General features: G+C 47.5%; 1 protein-coding gene across 3 annotated transcripts in view; it reads right to left on the bottom strand.

Moving 5' to 3' along the window:
• gmcl1 (germ cell-less, spermatogenesis associated) overlaps positions 1-18,147 on the bottom strand; it is a 51,705-nt gene that overhangs the window by 18,080 nt on the left and 15,478 nt on the right. For all 3 annotated transcript variants that reach the window (XR_009444684.1, XM_059644054.1, XM_059644055.1), the window contains exons 2-6: positions 17,529-17,626; positions 10,037-10,149; positions 9,791-9,856; positions 8,239-8,323; positions 5,721-5,811 (exon numbers count right to left, since the gene is read on the bottom strand). Coding sequence is in view for 2 of the 3 variants with exons in the window: in XM_059644054.1 (XP_059500037.1) it covers positions 5,721-5,811; positions 8,239-8,323; positions 9,791-9,856; positions 10,037-10,149; positions 17,529-17,626 (453 nt within the window). In the remaining variant the exon portion in view is untranslated. The remainder of the gene's footprint in view (positions 1-5,720; positions 5,812-8,238; positions 8,324-9,790; positions 9,857-10,036; positions 10,150-17,528; positions 17,627-18,147) is intronic.

Below are 18,147 nucleotides of genomic sequence, written 5' to 3' on the forward strand. Positions count from 1 at the left end.
ATTGTGGGGTGGGGGGGGTTTGGTGGAAGGGGAGCTCAGAAAAAAAAGAGCGAGGAGGGGTGGGGCGGGGGAAGGAAGGTGGGATGGTGACAGCTGAATGCAGGTAGGCTGTGGTGTGGATTGGTCAGTGAGGTGGGAGGGGTGGACAGGTGGGAGAGAGGATGGACTGGTTGTGTCAGGTCAAGGAGGCGGGGATAAGAGGGGTGCTGGTCATGGGATGAGGCCAGGAGTGGGGCGATTTTAAAGTTGGTGAATTCCATGTTTAGGCCATTCGGCTCCAGGGTCCCGAGGTGGAATATGAGGTGCTGCTCCTCCAATTTCCGAATGCCGTCACTGTAATAGTGGAGGAGGCCCAGAACGGGCATGTCGTCAAGGAATGGGAGGGGGAGCCAAAATGGTTTAGAAACCTGAAGGTGTTATCGTTTGTCGCGTACAGAGTGCAGATGCTCCACAAACGGTCTCCGAGCCTCCGCTTGGTCTCACTGATGTAGAGGAGGTGACATCAGGAGCAGCGGATGCAACAGACCAGATGAGCGGATGTGTAGGTGAACCCGAATCTAATGTGGAAGGTTTGTTTGGTGCCTTGAGTGGAAGTGAGGGGGAAGGTGTAGAACTTCCTACGGTTGCAGGGGAAGGTAGTAGGGCTAGTGAGGGATATGGAGCAGACGAGGAAGTCGCGGAGAGAACGGTCCCTACAAAAGGCAAGCAGGGTGGGGAGGGAAATATCTCTTTGGTCGTCGGGTTGGATTGTAGGTGGCAGAAGTGGCGGGAAATGACATGTTGGATACTGAGATTAATGCGGTGATACGTGAGGACCAGGGGGATTCTGTCTTGGCTCTTGTTGGGGGGAGGGGATGTGAGGGCAGAGGTGCGCGAAACACAAGAGATGTGTTTCAGGGCAGTTTCGACCACGGGGGGAGGGGGGGGGGGGGGTAGATGTCATGGCCCTCGAAATAGGAGGACATCCAGGATGTTCGGAAGTGAAACGCTCCATCTTGGGGGCAGACGCGGCGGAGGTGAAGGAATTGGGAGTAGGGGATCACATCCTTGCAGGAAGGTGGGTGAGAAGAGATGCAGTCTAGGTAGCTGTGGGAGTCGGTGGGCTTGAAACAGATGTCGGTTTTGAGGTGGTCACCACAGATGGAAACACAGAGGTCCAAGAAGGAGAGGTATCAGAGATGGTCCAGGTGAGCTCGAGGTTGGTGTGGAAGGTGTGAGTAAAGTTGATGATGAATGTCTGATGAGCAATGATCTGAGTGAATGGCAGAGGAAGCTTGAGGAGCTGAATGACCTAATCCTACTCCAATTTCTTGTGGTCTCAATATAACTATCAATATCACCTTGTCTATTATTGCCATACACACGTATGAAGAAGGTCAAGTGTGCTGAGAGCTGAATTCTGAAAGTGTTTAGTGACTTGAAGGGGCAAACTTGGGGGCAGTTTGCTGTGTAAAGCATGACCTCAGCAATACAAGGAACAGACTGAGGGACAAAGAACAAAGGTCCAGCTGCAGAATGAAATGTTCCATCAGACAGGCAAGAGAGGCTGAGAAACAAACCTGGCTGTAGGAAACTAAATAGGGGACAAAATCACCTCTTGGCACAGTGTCACATCGCTGTGAATTCTCTCTCTATTTAAAGGCTGTGTCTAAATTTGCTTCTTTTATTCCATCAGATTTCTGCTGCTTGTCATTATTTGACCAGCACTACTTTGTTGTTTTGATCAGATCCGGCATGATGGCTCAGTGGTTAGCACGGCTGTCTCACAGCATCAATTCCGCCCTCGGACGACTGTCTGTGTGGAGTTTGCATGTTCTTCCAGAGTCTGCGTGGGTTTCCTCTGGGAGCTCTGGTTTCCTCCCAAAGTACAAGGACGTGCAGGTTAGGGTGGATTGGCCATGCTAAACTGCCCACAGTGTGGGTGGGATGCTCTTTGGAGAGTTGGTGCAGACTCGATGGGCTGAACGGCCTGCTCCCACACTGTAGGGATTCTAGATACAAGTGCTGACGGGAGCTGGTGACACTCTGCTGTTCTGTCCTGTCCTGTCACATCGATAACTTTGGGGTGAAACCATATTCCTGACAGAATGCCAGAAATCACACAACACCAGGTTACAGGTTTATTTGAAATCACAATCTTTCAGAGCCTCGCTCTTTCTCCAGGTGTTGGTGATAGAGGCAGTATCAGACACAGAATTTATAAGTAATAGATCAAAGGGGCATATCACTGACGAGGATGTATTAAACAAACCTGAGGTGCTGTTAAATCTTGTAATCAGCGAGAAGGTTTTAATTGATGAATACATCATGACAGAATGCAGTCTGAGTGGGAACAGAAATGGAAAAAGTGATGCCCCATCCGGAACATGCATTTTGTCACTTTTCCCATGAGCTGTCTTTGATCTGAGCAAGATTCTGCAGCACCGTTTTTGATTCAGTTACAACCCACGACTTCCTGTGGAAGTACCAGGCTATCTCCCACTGAGCAAGGGAAACCAGATCTCGTTCCCACAGCTGTAGGCTTTGAACCTTAAGTCAGTTCAAGTGCTTGGCGCAGAAAATCTTGCTGAAATTTAGCAATTCTTCTGAAGCCATCTAACAGGGAGAAGGAGTTGAGGCAGACTGAGAGTGAAACAAATTCAAAGAGACAGAGATAGCAACTTTTTTTTAAAAAAGAGGTCGCAGGCATCAATGGTCAAACAGACAAATACTGCCTATCGGGTCAACTGCATTGCTGTGGGTGTGGAGTCATTTACAGGCCAGACCTGCTCAGGACAACAGATTTCCTTCTTTCAAAGAACCAGATGAGTTCTCACAGAGTCGACTATGGTTACACTGTTAGCAATGGGACAGGTTTACTTTATAACCGGCATCTGGATTTTTGTTCTTAATTTCAACTTCACTATCCACCATGATGGGATCTGAACACGTGGCTCCCAGAACATTAGCCTGGGGTTGTGGATTACCCAGTGACATGATCACTCCATCACTGCCCCCCCTAAACAGACATGGAGAAAGCTGGACAGCAAGATTGACTGAGAGAGACACAACTCAAAGACTGACTTGGGGAGTGAGTGGGAAAGACGGGCAGGGCTGAGTTTGAGCAAGGCAACCAGACAGACACAGACAGAACAGTTAAAAAGAGGGACAAAGGACAGAACAGGACTGCAAGAGAGACAAAATGACAGCAGAGGCAGGAAAGAGTGAGAGACAGACAACAGAATACACAAGTGACAAAGTCGAGAGTGAGTACTCTGTACTAGAAAGTGAGAGACAGAGAGAGATGTGCAAGTCAGTGAGAGACAAATGTCTCTCTATTTGTGTACGAGAGATGGAGACACTATGACAGGCGAGAGGGGAGAGAAGAGTGAGATAGTGAGAGATAGGGAGACAGCGAGTGGATATCAGAGAGACACTAAGAGAAATAAGGAGAGATAGAGACAGAAAGAGAGCTGGCAGAAAGATGGAATGACAGGAAAAGCTGCATGTTTCAGTGCAGTGACAGTACAGGAACGATAACTGTTATTACATTTTCTTAACAGCAACAGGTGTGTTCTTCCAACTCATTTTTAATTAGAGATAACAAGGTGTGGAGCTGGATGAACACAGCAGGCCAAACAGCATCAGAGGAGCAGGAAGGCTGACATTTCAGGCCTAGGCCCTTCTTCAGGAGGTTTTTAATCAGCTCTGGTTTCCTTGTCTGGGAGATGCTTAATGTTGAAGCTATGGCCAAAAACACTTTTTCTTATATTCTGCAGGGTTCTGATTTCACAAGGGATTCCAGTGGGAGGAGACTATCTCAGCAACAAGCTTAAATCCTGGGCCAGGTGTTTCTGTTCAAGGCTCGGGTCAGTCTCGGAGATGCATGCAATGTATTCCAAGGGGGCAAACTCGGTTGAGATCATACAGTGCAGTTAAGATTATCTGTGCTGTAAGCAGCTGCTGCCCATGGAACGGGACCGCACTCTTTTGAGGTGGACAGTGCATCATTACCTCTGTAACCCTGCTCCAACAACTGATGCTCGGCGGATTTCTCCTTGGCCAGGGGAACAGATTAATTTTTCATTGGCGATACATGACCCCGACTTGTTGAACAACTGTTCTCAGAATGCTTACGACAACAGGAGGAAGATTGTGCAGAGCAATAATTTCAAGTCTCTCAAAGTGAGAAGTGATAACAGAACATGTACCCTAATTACTTTGAGGCCATCAGCAGCGAGCAACGTCGCCAAGTGGATTCCCATATTGGCAGCTCACAGTGTTGAGTCGCACTGTTCAGTGCCAGAGCTGTAACGCACAGCCTCGTAAGCACAATGGCATAATACAACATGCAGTTGTCTGTAAAGACAGAAAGATCAGCAAAGGCCCCCTGTTTTCACTCAGATGAAACCATTCCTTTTTGAGTGGGCAAGGAAACAAGCAAGTTAGCAGCAGGAAACTGAATTGACAAGGTAACGGTGGAGAACATCAGATTCAGAAGCAGAATTAGGCCATTCAGCCCACTGAGTCTACTCTGATCATGGACCGACAGGCTTCCCAACTCCATTCTCTGTCTTCTCACCATAACCTTTGACCCCCTTATAAATCAGGTTCTATGTCTCTCAGTTTTAAATACACTCAATGACTTGGCCCCCACAACTGTCTGCAGCAATGAGTTCCACAGATTAACCACCCTCTGGCTGAAGAAATTCCTCATCTCAATTCTGAAGGGTCATCCCTTCTCTCTGAGGCTGTGCCCTCAGGTCCCACTCCTTCCTCCTCGTGGAAACATCTTCTCCATATCCAATCTATCCAGGCCTTTCAAATTTCTTTCAGGTTCTAACAAACCCCCCCCCACTTCATTTTTGATACCTACGCCCCATCCTGAATTTCCGCACTCTCAATCCCCAGATGGGATGGTCGAGGGCAATGTGTAAAGCAGGCCTGGAGTACCTGGCACTAACTATACAATGGCTGTTTACTTCGTCCCTTGAGTACAGAGCCATTCCCCACACAGTACAGGCATTAATCGTCATGAAGAGAGATGCCAACGGCCCTGTTGGGAACAAAAGCTAATTACATAATGGTGCAGTGCAACATGACAGCAACAATATCAGCAGGTTTCCTTCTGGCAAGGTGAACTGTCTTTAACCTCTGCCTCGGGATGATTTTGGCACATTGCCTCGAACCTTGCTGGGAGGCAGGGTAAAGGATAAAAGATAAAAGATAATTCAGCAAACCCAGGAAGCTTCTCCATGAATGGAAAATGGATTAATGAAGATAAGAGTGAGGCGTATCAACGTTACGAATGGTCACATGCACAAGAACAGCTGATGTACACTAACTCCACGAGACTGACACTGAGTGTTTCACATACTTCTCATTGCACAATGGACAAATAATTGTTTCAGCTTTCAGGGAGTCAGCTTTACAATAACAGATTCCACTGAACAGATGTGATTCTAAGTGCAAAGTATGTTCACTGAAGCTGAAAACTACCTCATTCATATCAGCTGGATCCTCGTGAAGAATGGGCCCAAAACGTACAGTAGTACAACCACGGACTGTGCACCAAAGCTTTGCCCTCATTGTCCTGAGCAAAACCTGGGTGTCAAACACACAAACCAGATCTGGGGTCACTGTGTGTGTTTTACCAGCAAAGGTGGTTCAGGCAGCAGAGGCAACCACTGTCGACCCCACATCCTGAGGGATAAGGACAGGAGAGAGCAGTTAACACTCACCTTTCTGACGTTTGGACAGCCAGCTGTCTGTGTCAGACAGCAACTGTTTCAAAGGGCCATTCCAGGAGGGCACGAGCTGAAGGAACATCCACTGCAAAAAGAAAGAATTCAAATCTGAGCGACATGAGGCACTCCTGATAACATGTTGCCCGCTGACGGGAGCTGTGTTTGAACAATCACAGTGCAATACAGCCAGTGTAAGATGTACCACGCAGTGTCCTCAGGGCTGCAATAGACTGCTTCCCCACCTTTGTACTCCCCGTGTTGAGCTGCAAATGTCAATAAAACGGAACGTAACAGAATAAACAACTTAACCATGACAAATACCAGTCCTTTGCACAACAATCTGCCCAATTGCTGAGGGCTTGAAACTGAGCATGAATTTTTTTTCAGGATTGCTGCGCAAGAAAGGACCATTTCTGTCTGGCACAACAGGTCACTGACAGGAAGCTGCTGTCAAGCAAAGAAAGACCTTCTGCCTGTCAGACAGATATGGAATGTGGAATGTGAACTTCAGTGCTGATGGGGTGTGAGTTGTAAACCCCAAAGGCTGGAAGATCAGATGGCCCAGTACATCCCATCAGGCTGTTCACAACAAGAAAGCTACAACTGTACCCAACTCATTGTCCTTGCAACATTATTTATGATGGTGTGACTGCGCAACATTTTGTAAAGAGCCCCGTGTATGTGAAGAATGATGCTGACAATGAATCTCGAATTATCAGTCAGGCTGTGGCATGGTGCCCTTGCATTTACTGGCAGCTACAAATATGAACCCAGGGCCCTACTCTTTCCAGACAGAAAGAAGATGGACTGCACCTGTTTTATGGACCTCTCAAATTTCAAATCAAATGCTTTTTGAGCACCTTCCCTGCAGCTGTAACTTTATATTCCTTGCTCTGTTCTATCACCCGATGATCTTTGTACAGTATGGTCTGCTTGTACTGCACGCAAAACCAAACTTTTCACTCCATCTAGATACATGTGACAATAATTAATCAAATAAAGTCAACAAAATAGGTCACAGTCAGTTTCTGATTTGTTTTTCAGGCCAGCGCTTTGACCACAATCAACCTGCCTGGTTGATAAGTTGAACAAAGCTTGGCAGCAATCTGTCAGTCAACATGAACTGGTGCATACTGCATGGTTGCACTTTGACCTGAGTTGACTTGCCAACCAATCAGCACTCTCACACGGGGAAAATGTTGCTGTCCTGTTATTTTGGCATTTCTTGGAAACTGTCCTGACGACCTTTGACCAAATGTGCATTTTTTTCAGCATGCATCTCATTCTGATCTGCCGAACCGCTGCTTGTAAAATATCTGCTGTTCACAGAAGGGCCTTTCACGTCACTGATACGTTAAACTTGGTGGACAACAGCCTCCTCTCAGCTTGCCATCCTCATCCCATTACAGAAGTAATCCATTACTCAAACTCTGTGGCAAAGCTATGGCTGAAAAACTTCCAACAGTGTCTGGCACACCCTCAAATACCATGCAGCATTCCAGCTGGTGAGGGATGTGACACTGGTTTGTCATTCACACCCGAACAGCACTGAAACAGATGGCTACATCCTGGCAAACTGTGGACGACAATCCCAAGATCGGAAGACTTTTGGAACTGGGTGGGCTAGGTGAAACCAGGTTTGTGGGAGATTTGTGGCAATCTGTGTGTTGTTCTGTCATTGCTCAATGTCATGTCGAGGTACGCTGGAATTATCACCTCCCTCAGTCATACCTAGTCCTCATCACCAGGTTCTGTGACCGACATCAGTTTCTGGGTCTGGACTTGGTTTGGTAATGCTCATTGTTGTTCCCAAATCCCTCCCTGCCCCCCGTCCCAATTTGTGTAACCTCCTCCACAATCTTAAGAGATCTCAGCACACCTCCATTTCTGGCCCATGTGTCTTGTTAATTTCTACTCCCTTAGCACTGGCAGCTGTGCATTTAGCTGTCTCGGTTCAAAGCTCTAGAATTCCCTCCTTCAGACTCTCCCCTCCTTTTATCGATCGATTTGATTTACTATGGTCATGTGTACCTAGGTACAATGAACAGTTCTGTTGTGCGTGCAGTACAAGCAGATCATAACATACAAAGTGCATTGGCAAAATAGAACAGAGCGAGGGATACATCTGGCTGCAGACAAGGTGCATGGAGAGCTGGGTTGACATTAAATTTAAAATTTGAGAAGTGCATTCAGGAGTCTAATAACAAGGGGAATCAAGTTGTTCTTAAATCTGTTGGTACATGTGTTTAAGCTTTTGTATCTTCTGCCCATGCAGAGAAAAGTGTTGATGGAGTCAGTGGATGGGAGGCTGGCTTGTGTGAATGGACTGGTTTGTGTTCACAATTCACTATAGTTTCTTACGGTCTGAGGTATAGCATTTGCAAAGCCCAATCTCTTCGTCATCTGCCCTCACATTGTGTCATATCACTCAGTGTGATATTCCTTTTTTTTGCATCATGTTTCTACGTTCAAGGTGCTAGCTGAATACAAGTTGTTGTTGCAGCACACGTACCTTTTTCAGTGCAGTGTACACGTCCATCTCTACCTGCATCACAAACAAGTCTGGGGAACTGATCAGTTTCTCCATCAAACCTATGCTGGGGGAAGGAGAGGGGCGGGGAGAAAAAGACATCACTGTCTGAGCTGAACCACACATCAAGCAACCGCATCAATCCCAAACCTTATAACAGGCGAGAGAGAGAGTTGTTGAAGCAAAGATGGAAGGGAATGTAGAAGTGAGAGATATCAATAGGAAATAGAGGAAAAAACTCAGCAGATTGGGAGACAGTCGTGGAGAGAATGAACGCTAATATCTTTGGATGTGGAAACCATCAGACATCTAGCACATTTTAAGCAAGCACAGTTTTCTCCAGTGACAATGCACCTGCAGGAGGCTATCCCACAATACGGAATTGGGAAGTGAGCTGAAAAAATTCCAGCACAGCACAAGGTGATAACTGCTGTCGACGAGGTGGAAGCAGCCATGTTTCTGGTTTGCACAACACTGAAACAACAATATTACTCAGCAACAGAGGGTCGTGACAGCGGAATGCCGAATTAAACTGGACAAGAATTATCCTGACTAAACATGAAAGCAGGATCTCCTGAGTAAAGCTCAAGGTCTGATCGAAAAATGGTTAGTTCCCCTGGTCTCTGTCACAGCTCCTCAACATGGTTTGGAAGCGCAGCACAATGGCTGGGGATATCTGCTCCGAGTGTCTCTGGCGTACACTGTGAAATCTGGATGTGAGTTTGCTCGTTGAGCTAGAAGGTTAGTTTTCAGATGTTTCGTCACCATTCTAGGTAACATCATCAGTGAGCCTCCGATGAAGCGCTGGTGTTTTGTCCCGCTTTCTATTTATAAATAGAAAGCGGGACATAACACCAGCGCTTCACCGGAGGCTCACTGATGATGTTACCTGGAATGGTGACGAAACGTCTAAAAACTAACCTTCCAGCTCAGCGAGCAAACTCACATCCAGAACCTCAACCTGAGCTACAAATCTTCTCAAAACTCGCTAACACTGTGAAATCGCCAGTTCAAGGGCAGTCCATCAGAATGACAGAGTCTGAGGCTGAGCAAGCAAATGACTGGCTGCAAGTTGGAGCCCCCGTCTCAGACGCAGAATCATGAAACAGACAGGCTCATCAGTCCATCAACACTGTCACTGTTCTCTCAAAGGCTGATCTCATCAACCCGATTCCCACTGCCCTTCTCTGCTGCAAAATTTTGTTCACCGAGAGTTTATCCAAGCCCCTTTTCTTTCTTGATTCGTGAGCTGTGAGAATCATTTACTGCTGATCCCTAATGACCCCCCAGGGGAGGTAGTCAGCCTCATGGCAATCTATCCAAACATTCCCAAGGAACGTTTGTTCAGGCAGTACATTTCCAGCTCATAGTCACCAGCATTCTGCTGCAGTGAGCACCCATCTCATCGAATTGTGAGGAGGAATTCATGTTTTCATACTGAACTCTCCCGCCACAAGCGACATTTGAGCATGTTTTTTCCCTCTGCAGTGAGAGCGAGAAACTCTGTGTGGTTGCCGAATCAAAGATGAATTACCTGAGATCCTTCAGCAGGTCCACACTTTGATGTGTCATCAGGTTGTTTAGGAGCCACTCGAAGCATCTGTAAACGTTAACAAATAAGAAATAATTTGCAAGAAACTACAGACTTCTGGGCTGGCCAGCAGGAACAACAATTATTCTCGCTGCTGAAGTACCTGCAGCGCAAGGGAAGCAGGACAACAGCAACAGAAAGCTCACGGAAGCAGCGCGAGCAAACAGCAGGAGAGCATCGGGAACTTACTTCTGCTTCACAGAGTCCAGGCCGTAAGTTCCAGCCGCTGTATAGAAACCGCAGACTGATTTGGAAGTGATTGTTTCTTTCATGGTCTCCCCGCACTGCTGAATCAGGGCGTCCTTTGGCAACCAGGTGGGAGAAAATAAAAGAGGTGGTCAGCAAAGGTACACAGCAGCGGAGGCTGTGCGGTCTCTCCACTACCCACCCATCTCACACACAGACACATCCCCAACCCAGCCACCACCAGGACAACAACACACAGGTACTTGGCACACCGAGTGCTCATGTTACCTTCAAGAGCACAAGCCTGAGCTTGTGCGATGACCTATCTTTACCTGGATAGCTGGTGGATCTTCCCAAGGGAAAATGGGACCAGCCCTCGTTTGGGGAAAAACCAAGAGATTTTGACTCAAATCAGAACACAGTACGGACTAAGCAGGTTTGGCAGCATCTGTGGGGAGGGAACATTTTGAGTCCGACTTCCCAACTCCAGGGGGCGCTGGAAAGCTGATATTTTTTTTTGGTGTGGTAGACAGGGTGCGGGGAAGCAAGTGGAATGGATGGGAAAGGTGGCCACACCAAACGGCAAAGGAAGTGCTCATGGTGTGACAGAGAGAGAAGGTGTCTTAAAGTACTGGAGTCAAAGCCAGGCCTGCTGAGTTTCTGTTTTCATTTCAGAAATCCAGCACGACAGGCACTTCGCTTTTATTCAAAACCTTCACTGACTGGACAACCCTTTAAATGAGCCACCACAGGCACAATGGGTCGAATGGCCCCCCTCACACCATATCGTTTGACAGCTGGGTGACCTCTTTACCCTCTGATCTCCTCAGTGGCACCCTGTCCTGCCAGTCCTTACCTGCAACATATGTGTCCAAACAAGAGTCATGCAGCACCGCAACAGGCCGTTCGGTCCAACCAGTCCATGTGCACCATGCTCCCGAGCTAAACTCTCCCACCTGCCTGCACTTCACCCACTTCCCTCCAAACATTTCTTATTCACAAACTTGTCCGGGAACCAGAGCAGCAGGTCAGCCAGTGGAGAGATTGAGGAGAAGGTAGTTGTTAGGATCAGTAAATCAGCAAGGAAGGACAGACAGAGACAGGAAAATGAACTTGATTGTACCAACAGGCTAAGCTGTGTTTATTTCAATGCAATGATCCAACTCAACACACGAATAAGGTCAGGTGGATGAGTTGAGATCCTGGATCGGTGCGCAGAATTATGATGTTGTGGCCATTACAAGAGAGAAACCGAGAGGAACAGGACTGGCTGCTCTACATTCCAGGGCTTCTTGTTTTAGATGAGGTGAGGAGGAAGGTAGGAGGTGGAGGAGTTGCATCACTAATCAGGGAGAATGTTACATCCGCAGTGAGAGAGGACATGCCAGACGGCTCATCCACTGAGGCAATATGGGTGGGGCTCAAAAATAAGATGGGTGTAATCAATTTCATGGAATTATATCATAGAGGCCCCAACAGCCACCGAGAGACTGAGGAGCAAATAGGGAGGCAGATTATTCAAAGATGCAATAAAAACAGAGCTGTCATAGTGAGGGACTTTAACTTCCCCGATATTGATTGGGATTCCTTCAGAGGAAGAGGCTTAGACAGGGTGGAACTTATTATTCAAGGGGGTTTATTCCAGAGGTGTCATCCTGGACTTTGTATTGGCTATTGAACCTCGCCAGGGACTGGCCTTTCAGTGGGAGAGCATTTTGGGGACAGCGATCACTATTCCTTAAATTTTAAGATAGCTCTGAACTAGGAAAAGGTAGGATTAAAGAACTGGCAGAGAGCAAACTATGTCAGAATTAGGACAGAGAATATAAAGAAATCAGGGAAGAACTCAAGTAGGGAATTAGGAGAGCTAGAAAGGGTCATGAAATGACCTTGGAAAGTAGGGTTGAAGAGAATCCCAAGGCATTTTGTACATATGTTAAAAACGAGAGGATAACTAGGGACAGAGCAGGACCACTCAAGGATGAAGGAGGGAACTTGTGCTTAGAAGCAGAGGAGTGTGGGTAAGATCCTAAATGAGTACTTTGTATCGGTATTCACCCAGGAGAAGGATATGGAGGATAGTGAGATTTGCGTTGAGCATGCTGCGGCAATTTGAGATCAAGAAAGAAGTGGTACTGGATCTCCTGAAGAGCATTAAGGTGGAGAAGTTCCCAGGACCCGATGGTATCTGTCGTGGGTTATTTAGAGTGGTGGGTGGAGATTGCTGACCAAGATCTGTGTATCTTCACCAGCCACTGGAGAGGTCCCAGAGGACTGGCGAGTACCTAATGCTCCTCTGTTCACAAAGGAAAATACAGAAAACGCAGGAAACTACAGACTGGTGATTCTTACATCCGTGGCCGGGAAGCTGCTGGAGAGACTGATCGGGGATAGGATTTACGTGCATTTGGAAAGGCACGGCCAGTTAGGGACAGTCAGCGTGGCTTTGTGCAGGGCAGGTCATGTCTTACTAACTTGAGTGAATTTCTTGAGGAGGCGACAAAGGTGGTCGATGAGGGGAGAGCAGTCAATGTTGTTTGCATGGATTTTATTAAGGGTCTTGACAAAGTCCCTCATGATAGGCTCACCCAGAAGATTAAGGTGCCAGAATCAACAGTGACATGGCTGTGCGGATTGAGAACTGGCTTGCACACAGAAGGCAGAGGGTAGTGGTGGAAGGGTGTTTTTCAGGTTGGAGGTCTGTGAATCGTGCTGTTCCACAGTGATCCATACTGGGACTTCCACTGTTTCTAATATATATAAATGACTCGGACAAAAACGTACGGGTGGGTTAGCCAGTCTGCAGACATTAGAAAGATCAATGGAGTTGTGGATAGTGTAGAAGGCTGTCAAAGGATTCAGTGGGACACAGATCAGTTGCAGACATGGGTGGAGAAATAGCAGACGGAATTTAACGTGGGCAAGTGTGAGGTGCTGCACTTTGGGAGATCAGATGTTAAGGGAAAGTATATGGTTAGCGGCAGGTCTCTGAACAACAGCGATGTTCAGCGGGATCTTGGGGTTCAAGTCCATAGCTTCCTGAAAGTGGCCCCATAAGTAGATAGGGTGGTAAAGAAGGCGTGTAGCATGCTTCCTTTTATAAGACTTTGGTTAGGCCACAATTAGAGTATTGTGTTCAATTCTGGTCACTACATTACAGGAAGGCTTTGCAGAGGGTGCAGAAGAGGTTAACCAGGATGCTGCCTGGATTACAGGGTGTGAGCTATAAAGAGAGGCGAGAAAAACCCAGGTTGTTCTGTCTGGAACGGGCAGGCTGAGGGGAGACTTGATTGGTCTATAACATTATGAGATGCGTAGATGGAGCTGAAATATCTCATACTGGGGGCATGCATTTAAGGTGAGGGGGGAAAGTTCAAAGGAGACATGAGGGGCAAGATTTTTACATGGAGAGTGGCAGGAATCTGGAACACATTGCCAGGGTTGGTGGTGGAGGCAGATCAATAGGGGCATTGAAGGGACTTTTGGATGAGCACATGAACATGCAAGGAATGGAAGGATAGAGACCAATGGCAGGCAGAAGAGATTAGTTTAATTTGGGGGTATATGCGGCACAACATCATGGGTCAAAGAACCTGTTTCTGTGCTGCACTTTTACGTTCCTTTTCGAAATCTCTTTCAAATGTTGTAACTCTACCATCATCCACCACTTCCTCCAGAAGTTCATTCCACACACGAGCCTCTGCCTGTGTAAAAATAAACTGCCCACATGTCCTTTCTAAAATCGTTCTCCTCTCAACCTAAAAATATACCTCGTCTTGAAATCCCTCACTCTGGGGAAAAGACAACCGTCTTTCACCCAATCCATGCCCCTCATGAGTTTACAAACCTCTGTAGCGTCACCGCTCAGCCTTCGCTACTCCAGCATAAAAGGTCCCAGTCTGATGAATATTTTCTGAACCCTCCAGCTTACTAATATCCTTGCTAGGACAGGGCAACGAGGATTGCACACAGTAGTCCAGAAGAGGTCTCACCAATGCCCTGTACAACCTCAACATGACGTCTCACATCCCCAGTGAAAAGGTGTGCTGCACATCTTTTTGTGCTCACATCATGTGCCTGATCGAATTTATTCTCACTTGCAGACTTGCAGGGAGTAACTGTAAATCGGAAACCCACTGTACAGCCACCCATGCAACACACACTCGACACCCTCTTACACTGGCTCAGTGATACAAAGTGACAACGGGCTAATACAGCTTAGACGTACCCATTGTTCTTCAGCAAACGCAATATGCCCAGTGCCCAAACACACAGATCAAGGAGCAGCAAAAAGGGAAACTGACCATAGGTTAGCTCTGAGCACCACCCAGTCCCCAGTAGGTAAAGACACTGCTACTGGAAGTCTCAAGGCTGAAAGCTTTATGGATGGCTTCAGAGGACAGGGCCTGTGGGGAGATGAAAAACTCAGCAGGGAGTCTGCTCACTCCTGCTGGAAAACAGGTGTACATGAACTGTACGTGACAAACACCCATCCACCACAGGCAGCAGAGGAAACAAGGAGCATGATCCAAATCCACTGGGTGCACATCCATTCCCGGGTTTGGCATGTCTAGGTTTCCTATGTTGGATACTTACGTGAATTGGGCTCCCACTGTGAGCTGTCAATTCAACAGGGAAATGCATCTTGCAACGTTCCTGGTAGACCAAGAGAAGCAGAAATGCTTCGAAATGGAAGCCTAACACTGTTAGTCACTGTCCATCCCTCCACTGTGCCACCACTGGCAACCTCCTCTCTCCAGGCATGAGGTCTCTCTCCAAGCAGGCAATTGTGGTCAATCCTCCCTCACAAATTACCCCATCACATAGAAGAAGGAATGCAACCATTGCCCCTTGACAGTCAATGTCACTAGTATCACTGAATCTCCCTCTGTCAACATCCTAGGGGTTACCGTGGACCAGAAACTGAATTGGGCTAACCACATAAACACAATGGCCCTAACAGCAGCTCTGAGGCTGGCACTGACCATGTTTCACTTGGCTCCTGACTCCCAAAATCCTCAAGAGTGTGATGGAATACTCCCCACTTGCCCCGGATGGGGACAGCTCCAACAACACTGAAGAAGCCCGACACCATGCAGGACAAAGCAGCCCCCAGCTTGTTTGGCACCACATTCCACCCCCTTCACAACCAACACAGAGTGGCAGCAGTATGTACTATCTACAAGGTGCACTGCAGGAACTCATGAGAGATGCTTCAACAGCACCTGCCAAACCTATGACCACTTCCATCTGGAAAGACAAGGACAGCAGATACATGGGAACACCATCCCCTGCAAGTTCCCCTCCAAGCCGCTCACCATCCTCATTTGGAAATATAGTCATTCCTTCACTGTCACTGGGCCAAAATCCTGGAAATCTTATTTGAGCAGCACTGCAAGTATTCCAGTGCAGAAGTTTAAGAACGCAGTTCACCATCACATTTTCCAGCGGAATGAGGGACAGGGGAATATATACTGGGCCAGCCAGTGACATCCACATCCCATGAGTGAATCAAACAGTCAGTGAGCTCCAAGCTCCTCTGAGGATGTCGCCCCCACCTCCCTCCCCTGTCCCCAGCCTGTTCCAACTGCTGGGGATGCAAACTCTCACTCCACGCAATTCAGTTGTGCTGCGCTGAAATCTTCAATGCATGAGCCTCCTGATTACCTGAGCCTATTATTACTAGCCTCTCACGTTCCTCCCACCTATACTTGTAAAGTTAGCTTGAAATGGGCCTGCGTTCTGTATCCCAGCTGCTATCTACTGTCATCACTCACCGGGCTAACGGGTTAGAATCAGAGTGAAGGCTCATGACTGACTGTATTCGACTGATGGCCCCTCACTGACCATCTCCATATGGACTCCTCTGAAACACCCAATTCATTCCAAGACATGCATCTTGTTGATTTTCCCCAGACCCAGCCTGCCCAATCATGCCTGATAAAAGTGAATTTGAATGGATGGGAGAACGTCATGATGTGTTTCCTCTATTGGTCTGAACCATATTCCCTGACGATGCTCCCCTACCCAGTGATAAGCTACAGAGGAATTTTGGCCACATTTCTGAAGTGATCTGATCTTCTGAACTCTTGCCATTGTCATCCTGCCTTTGTGATGCCTGAATAAACAAGGCTGCACATTCATTCACCGACTCTCACATCAAAGAGGCTTTCGCTGGTGATGTACCGGAGGCCTGGGGAGTGGTAGCCTAGCAACGGCCTGCATCCCCCAGCGAAGGAGGGCAAAAGGGAGTGAGCTGGAAAAAGCAAAAAAAACAGAAGAACAGAAAGGCAAGGAGCTGATGGAGCTCACCATAACCCACAGCAGGCAGAAAACATGTGCACTTCACTGATAGAGCTTGAGTGCCAGCATCAGTTATAAAATCCCTCATCTTACCTACCGACACACCCCTGCCTCCTGACTCCCCACCTGTCTCTGTGACCTCCTATTACCTCACACTATTCTGACATCTCTGCCCACTTCCTCATCTGGATTTTAGCATGTGCCTGATTTTAACTGATCCAACACTTGACAGCTGTCACTTCACCCTAAACTCTGGTAACCCCTTCCTCAACTTTGCTATATCTCTCCCTTCTTTTTCCAACCGTCCTTAAAGCTTGCCTCTGGGACCAGCTTTCGCAGGCCAGATCTCTGCCTGTGGGCCATGGTGTGAGAAATCCTTTGCCGTGACTATGAAGTGCCTGTCAGTGCTCCTCTCTATCAGATCACCACTGCAGGCACAGCGGACGAACAAGACAGACTCCCTCTGTCCAACTCCAGCTCTGGATGTTAATGTGAGTGGGACTGCAGACAAACTGGCACCAGGTGCAACATCGCAGGCATGCACATGGACAGCTCAGCTCCAAGGTCAGCTCCCTGAAAACTTCTCTTGTTTTCTCAGTCTACCGAGTCATCCTGAATCACTGAATACTTTCAGTATTGCCTCTTATTTCCGTTTCGGGTCCTGCCTTCACCCCGAGAGACTGCAAAAGCAAGTCTCAAAATTAACCAGAACCCAAGACAACATTGTTCACACTTGAACCAGCTGCTGCTTCTAACTGTCTTGACACGGTACAACAAAACTTGTATTCACTGAACACCCTTGAGGGAATAAAACCTGGAAACATAGATCACAGCTGCACTATAACGTACATTAGGATACTGATACACGAAAGCAGATATTTGTCAGAGGGACAACAAAGGTCTCAGGTCAAACAGCTCGGTTATAATGAGTGTTTGAAATGAGGGAATGCAGTGGTGGGGTGGAGCATGGGGAATGTATTCCAGACAGCGTCAGCCACAACCACCAGGACTGAGGTGCTGAATATCAGGATACTCCAGAGAACAGTATCAGGCAATCAGGGCAGGTTTACGGTTGCGAACACTGAAGCAAGGTTAAAGCCATGGCCACTGTCTAATACAGACCAACTGCAAACTTTTGGGATTTTGACTGATCTTTCCAGGGCTGCACATTGGGGCGATGTGTGTGTCTTACCAGCTGAAGCATGCAGGCTGCTGCCAGAACGGTCACCACGCGACTGGGATGAATTAAGACATCGTCTCGGTAGAGCGAGCCAAATGCCACTTGCAGTGCTGCAGGAGAAGAAGGGAATAAGTGTTCAACATCACACAGACACGTGTGAGAAAGCAGCTGGATTACTCACGACGTCACTCGAAATCTGACCAGACGCCGCGCAGGGGCGCGATGGATGTGCACCACAGAGACCTGTAACTTCCAACATTTTCTGTGCGTACATTTCCCCTGCCAGCCCCATTTTTATTGAAAATGCTTCTTGCATTTCTCATTCTGCAGCACAGTACTCCCAGAACTGGTACCAGACCACCACAAACCTTAATCATCTTCTGACTCTCTGATCTGTTCGACCCTGTGCTTCCAGTCATAATCCAGAGATCATTCACTTTGTCACCTTGGTTTTAAAATTTCAAACTTTTTCATTGGACGTGGGCGTCACCAGCTGGCAATTATTGCCCCATCCCTAGTTGCCCCCATTGAGAAGGTGGGAGTGAGCTGCCTTCTTGAAGCGCTGCAGTACATGAGCTGGAGGTTGACTCACATTGTTATTAGGGAAGGAATTTTAACCCATTGACAGTGA

This window comes from Stegostoma tigrinum, unplaced genomic scaffold (assembly GCF_030684315.1).
Source record: "Stegostoma tigrinum isolate sSteTig4 unplaced genomic scaffold, sSteTig4.hap1 scaffold_472, whole genome shotgun sequence".
In the NCBI taxonomy this organism is placed as follows: domain Eukaryota; kingdom Metazoa; phylum Chordata; class Chondrichthyes; order Orectolobiformes; family Stegostomatidae; genus Stegostoma; species Stegostoma tigrinum.